We start from the raw sequence: 6873 nt of genomic DNA on the forward strand, positions 1-6873 counted from the left end.
GTGAGTTCCAGGACAGCCAGGGCTATACAGAGAAACCCTGTCTCGAAAAAACAAAAAACAAAAAACAAAAATCGTTTTGAAAACTAGGCCTGAGCACTGACAGCAAAAAACTAAAATTATGCAACTGTTGTTTATTGCACAGCTGGGTGACCAGCTTGACTTTGAGAGGAAATTGTAGTTCTGTGTCACAAAACCTGGATTCCTGGAGAGGAGTGTGCCAAGTCAGAAGGTACGTTCTCTACACTCCATAGGTTGGAAGAGTTGAGTCTCTGTTGCAGCTTAGTATTTTCAAATATTCTCAAGCTAGAAGTCTAGACTGGCTGTTCTCAAGTATGACTGCATATTGGAAGCCCCAAAAGGATTCTTATTTAATCTGGTAGAGTTTCTAGTGTAATGTAGCTAAAGGGACCATCAGCCACTTGACTGTAGTGAGCATCCGGAGCTGAAGATGCACTGCAGTGAGCATCTGGAGCTGAGGATGCGCTGCAGTGAGCATCTGGAGCTGCGGATGCGCTGCAGTGAGCATCCGGAGCTGAGGATGCTGACTATTGGGTTCATATCTGGTATAGGCAAAGACAATGAAATGCAGGATCCATCAACAAGAGCAGAAAAGTGAAACTACCAACCAAAGGTTCATACACGTTTTATTTCTTTTTCTGTGGCTGTGCCTCTTCTCCAACCAGCCTCTGGTAGCTATGTTTATTAAAATGCCCTTCTCTGTCCTCTGCTTCCAAGCTGCTTTTCTCAGTCATGGCTGTGTGCATGGAAGACTGGCTTTCTTTGGAGAGCCTGTTCTTTTCTTGGATGAATGTTCTGGAACACAGGGAACTGGATGTGTTCAGAGACTATTGGGTGACATGCTCATACTCGGGTTTCAAAGCTGATTCAGCTTTTCTCTTGTGTTTATGATTCGCATGTGTTGTGTTTTCAGAAGTTCAATCAAATGTTATCTAATTTCCAGGGCTGACTGAAGTCGTTCAGGTCTCCAACCAAAATATTTAGGAGAACTGGGGCCTGAGTGGTGATGACAGTACCTAATAGGTGTAAGAGGCTGTGAAGAGCGACTGGGTGGCAGCAGCACCTGAAGAGCCTGTGTGAACGTACTGTCCTTGGGCCGCCTGACAGTTAGCCTGAAAACCAAATATAAGAGAAGATGCTGAATTAAGGATCGACAGAGCTTGGCTTGCTGCTCTCTTCTGCTCCTTTGAAACCACCTACCCTTCCGTTTGATTATGTTAACTCTTCACAGTAATGCTGCTGAATATTGCTGTTGGTGCCCCTTCCTTCTGTCTTCTCCCTTATTCTCCCATTGTTCCGGTTATCTGTTTGTCAGGTTTGAGGCTCATATCATTCACTGCCCCCCCCCTTTCCTGTTTTTCTAAGACTAACAACAGTCCCTTACAGTCCCATATCCTGTAGGTTCTTCTAGCTTCAATGGCCCTCATTCCCTAACCTCACCTTCCACTCGGACTTACTTGACATTCATTCATACCATCCACTCTCTCTCCTAGAACTTTAAACTTAAACTCTCTGAGCACAGTGCCTGTATCTGCTCTGTTCACCCCAGTCCTTGGATCACTGAGCTTATTTCAAACCTAATATTTACTAGTAGACTAAACTCATTTTGGTCCTTGTTTCTCCTGAACACCTTTCTGGGTCTTTTCCCAATCCTTTTGTTTTTAAAGTAGAATAGCTTTTATTTATTCTTCGACAATTTCATATGTGTAAACAGTACATCTTGATCATATAGGTAACCCCGACATCTCAGTCCCACTTCCTCCAGGAATCCTCAGTACTTCACCTCTGTGCTTCGTGTCCTGTCCATTTTAGTTTTTTGTCAATAACCCACTGAGTCTAATTAGAGCTTCATGTTGAAATTCCTTACAAAATCCTTAAGTGACCACCTTTCTCTTTGTTGGAAATGTTTGTTGAGGGGAACTGGTATGCTCCTCTATGCTAATCTCAGGACCTTTGATTTTAATTTCTCTCTAGCATGTTATATCGCTCCCTTGAAACTCTGTTCCTGTGATCCTTGGGTCATCCTACAATGTAATTAGTGGTTTTCACCATGTCCTTTCTTATGACAATTTCCAAATGAAAGGCATCTCAAGTTCAGGAGATGAGAAGAAGTAGTCTTTTTATCTCCTTTTCCCTGAAGTACCTTGATTGAGAAACTTTTTCTCTTTTATTATCAACTGTCTGCCAAGGGTAGAAAACCCAAAACCCTTTCTAACCCCACTCTTCCTATTGAACTGTTTTATCACATTGTTCATACCTCGTAGACACTATCTGTAGGAACATTGTCCAAACAAGAATGCCAGGTCTCAGGTACCAACACTATGAAGAAGACAAGAGAGACTAGCTTCTTACCACGGCCCGCTTCATGAAAGCTTCCTGGGTTGCCTTCTTGTTTGCGGCCTTACCACCCCAGGCAGCCAATGCACTGGCCTGGAGGGCTCTTCCATATGAAAAGCTTAGTTTCCAGGGCCTTGGTAGAGGGCAGCGGTTGATAGCATTGAGGTTAAGTGTAGCATCCTCCTCACTCATGCCTCCAGACAAAAAGCAGATACCTGCAATGTGAGAGGTCATTTTACTATATAGTCCCAGCTTGGAAAAACAAGCAATAGGCCTAAAAGCAATATAATGCCTTAGTCTTTCTTCTACTGGATTTGTGTGGGACTAGGTCACAGAACTCAGTTTGCCCTTGCTGAGAAGAGAAGGTCTCTGATAGGGAGGGTAGTGAAATGCTGAAGAAATGCACAAATATGAACCTTCAGGTAAACTGAAAAAGATACTTAGCATCGCACTGTAGGAGATAAAAGTATTGGGTGCCTGTGAGGTAGAAGGTGATATCATGTTTCAAGGATCCAAACAGTCTCCATACCAATGCAGATGTTTGTGGCTATCTTCTGAAGGATTAAAACCTAAGACCCTACATCTGAGGAGAAAGAAGGCATTACCAGGAACAGCTGCAGGAACAGTTCTGTGGAGAGCTGTGACAGTGGCCATAGCCACTTGCTCTGGTGTATACTTCTTGGTGCAGGCATGTCCAGCAGTCACCATGTTTGGCTTTAGCAGGGTACCTTCTAGGTAAACGTGATGGTCATTGAGAGCCTTGTAGACAGCAGCCAGGACCTGAAGAACAAGGGAACAAATGATGAAGCTTGGAGTAAATCTTAGAATCACCTGATGCTGGCACTTCTGTATTATAGGGGTGTAGGATGAAGTAATCCATCTGTATCCTGGTCAAAGCTTCTAAGATCCCCAAGTCTCCTCTGGGCCATGTATTTGCAAACGATATCACTGAGCTGTACCACATGGGACCATCTCTACAGCTAGCTGTGCCTCTGCATGAACTACTGTCATGGCTTTATTCCGTAGACAACCCTCATCTCTTCCCACTTCCTTGTTCAGTGTCGCCATCTGAGTCGGACTTTATTCAGTAGTCTGTGACATCTAAACCAGCCTCCATTTTCCTATGGAATCTTCATGATAATAGTACCATACATTTTAGAAACATTTCTTTCCTCTCCTATTTCAGACCACACTTTGTTTTTACATGTTACATGTGGAGAAATTCAGGTGAGGTAACACTGTGTCTGGCATACCTTCTCATGATTTATCAAGAAAATCAGTCTTTCAAAACTTCTATGGCTGATTTAGAAAGTCCCATGAGAACAGCATGGTTCATACTCTCGCATGTGAACCTTTTAAGATTTCACAGTGTACACACAGAATTGAGGTCCAAAAGAGGCAACGTGCCTTGTCCCAGGTCCCACAGTAGGCAAAAGGACTGTCAATTCCAAATCTTATAAGACACTATACACTGAAATGTTGGGGTTCATAGACTCCTCTTTCCCTTTCCTGTGCTACCTAAGATACTAAACTAAAAGTTATTTCTGAAATTCCTCTATTATGTGTTTAAGTAAAAGCTTTTTCTTAAAATAAAAATTTGTAACCGGAGTGGAGAACTTTATGTTCAAAACCCACCTTCTCAGAAACATACTGGCAATGCTCCAGGTCATGGTCTCCATCAGGAAGCACCTCTGGCTCAACAATAGGGACCAGCCCATTCTGAAAAGGAAAAATGGGAGGAGACACAAATGAAGTAATGCTCACTCTGCCAGGGAGCAACCAACAGATGTGGCTGAAAGGAAAGGATGGTGTTAGGGAGAAATGCTGTGTTGTTTAGTTGACGATGGTTAAAAGAAATGTATGGAGTATCTTGTAGCTTAGACACACACACAAAAGCAAAGTTAAAGAAGAGCTGTTCTGGAATGGGTGTTAAAATGCAAACATTTAATTTCTATGTCTTATTCTAACTACACACGATTGTAGCTATCTTAAGAAACTAGAAGCTACCCTTCCCAAACCACCAAGTTTAACACTAAGAAATATCCTCTACTATGAATTAATGGAGTGCTTACAGTTCTCACTGGAAATTTCCAGGTACCTACAGCTCCACTAATCTTAACAAAATATCCACAGTTGCAAATCAAATTTAACTCTAATACAGAAATACATCAACTCATGTTGTCTGGACACATTAGCATCCAGTCATCATTCTAGCAGAAACAAGTTGGGATCGAGATTAGTTCCAACTTACCACCCTCTAGCTAGGAGTCTAAGATGATGATCTCTGGGATAGTATGAAGTAGAAACAAGCAGATTTCCTGCCTCTAGAACACTGGTTCTCAAGCTGTTCACAACCCCTCCAGGGGCTGCAAGTCAGCTACACTGTATATAAGATATTTACATTATGATTCAGAACAGTAGCAAAATTACAGTTATGGAGTAGCAACAAAATTATGGTTTGGGGTTACTATACTACAACATGAGGAACTGTATTAAAACGTTTACAACATTAGGAAAGTTGAAAACTGCTGCTCCAGGACCTTTTTTTTTTTTTTTTTTTTTAACCTCAACCGAAACAAAAAAAAGTTTTTTTTGTTTTGATTGGGGGTTTGTGTGTGTGTGTGTGTGTGTGTGTGTGTGTGTGTGTGTTGCTGTTTCAGGACCTTTTATTTTATTTATTTATATTCTAAACATTGCCCCTTCCTGATATTTTTACGATTTGGCATATAGAACAGTGATAGAGATCAGCAGTTGATAGCATTGACCCTGAAGTCATAGGTTAATAGGATTCCTACTGGCACATACACACACACACACACACACACACACACACACACACACACTTTTGGTTGTATCCAATTTGATGTCCAAGATTATGTCTGATTATAATGTAATTGAAAAACAAGACTCTGAAGGAAGGAAGGGTCTATTTTTAGCACAGGATGACAGGAGAGCACCTGCTGACAGATGCTGGCATAGCGAGCCAGAGCATTGGCATTTTCTTGGATAGCAAGGCTGGAAGGACACTGGTCAGAGATCCTCAACACAGCACGCCACTTCCCAAAGTCAACTCCATCTTTCTTGTACTGAGCACAGCGTTCAGAGAGGCCATCAAGCCCTGCAAGTCACAACAGAAAGAAGGGAGGGGCTTATTTGCACCCTGTGCCTAGTCCATGGGGCTTCTCATTAAGCAAAGGACTTTTCCAATGGCATCTGAGTCCCCACAAGAACGCAGATGCCTTCCTAATTGGCTTGCTTGTGAAAGATGAGAATTCTGTCTTACTCCTGCTTGACCCTCATCAACCTAGTCATTGTTTTATCCACAGTTGGCTCAAGGAGGTGCCCTGCTTGTGTCTGAGAACTAAGAATACCCAAACAATAAGCACTGATCCCAGGATGGAGCCCAAGACTCAGATTTAATAACCCCAGTTTTTGACATATTTGATGTAATCTAAGTAAAACCTAGGGAACTCATAGTTAAAAACAATCCTCATAAATGTGGAAATTGATGGTCTTTAAATGTCCTGACCATAAATCTGGAACAAGTGGAAAGTGACAGCTGAGATTCAAATTCTGCTGAGCTAACCCGGTTGACGGATGGGACTAAATTCTTGGACAAGGAATATCTTTCGAAAAGATCTGTTTAACATATTCTGGAAAAAGGATCCAAACTGGCCCCCAAACCTGAGGTCTTTCCTCTCTACTACTCCTGGAATTTTCTGTAAAAATAGTGTTTCCAGATACAGTGTGTCTTTCCTAGGCAACATATTGAGGTAAGTACTATATATAAGTACAGAGTTTAAGATAGGCTATAACTCGTCTGCAACGTAGACATTGTTGCCCATTTTATTGTGATAGAACTAAGGATTGGCCCAGAGTCACACAATTATTAAATGGAAGAGGGGATGTAGCTCCGTGGTAGAATGCTTGCCCTGCATGTGTGTAGCCCTGGGTTCAATACCCAGTACCCACAAAGCTGGGTAGTCTAGCTTATTCCCATAATCCAATTCTCTGGAGACTGAGACAGAGGTGGGTTGCAGTGAGTTCCAGGCCAGCCTGAACTAAAGAGTGAGACTATCTCAAAAAACAACAACAACAACAACAAAAACAAACAAACAAACAAAAACAAGGATGACTACTCGGCTCAGTAAACAAAAATGCTTGCTGCTAATGGTGACCAGAGTTTGAGCCCCAGAACGCCCATACTGGAAGGAAAGGACTAAGTTATCTTCTGACCTACACACACACAGTATGATACAGGCACATGTGGACACCCACGTGCTTGCGCGCGCATGTGCACACACACACACCATAAAAAGAAAAAATATTAGGGATATAGGTTAGCTGTAGAGAGGCTGCTTAGTATGCTGAAGGCCCTGGGTTCAATCTGCAGTAGATGCAGGACAAGAAGGAAGGAAGGAAGGAAGGGAGGGACGGAGGGAGGGAGGGAGGAAGGAAGGAAGGAAGGACAGAAGGAAGGAAGGAAGGAAGGAAGGAAGGAAGGAAGGAAGGAAGGAA

General features: G+C 42.5%; 1 protein-coding gene across 1 annotated transcript in view; it reads right to left on the reverse strand.

Annotated features, from left to right (window-relative positions):
• Positions 1–626: 626 nt before the first annotated feature.
• Positions 627–6873, reverse strand: part of Aldob (aldolase, fructose-bisphosphate B) — a 14187-nt gene continuing 7940 nt past the window's right edge. Inside the window, exons 5-9 of the mRNA XM_021200676.2 lie at positions 5313–5473; positions 3991–4074; positions 2961–3135; positions 2371–2570; positions 627–1130 (exon numbers count right to left, since the gene is read on the reverse strand). Coding sequence (XP_021056335.1) covers positions 1035–1130; positions 2371–2570; positions 2961–3135; positions 3991–4074; positions 5313–5473 — 716 coding nt within the window. The 3' untranslated portion in view covers positions 627–1034. The remainder of the gene's footprint in view (positions 1131–2370; positions 2571–2960; positions 3136–3990; positions 4075–5312; positions 5474–6873) is intronic.

The sequence above is a fragment of the Mus pahari genome, chromosome 6 (assembly GCF_900095145.1).
Source record: "Mus pahari chromosome 6, PAHARI_EIJ_v1.1, whole genome shotgun sequence".
Lineage (NCBI taxonomy): Eukaryota > Metazoa > Chordata > Mammalia > Rodentia > Muridae > Mus > Mus pahari.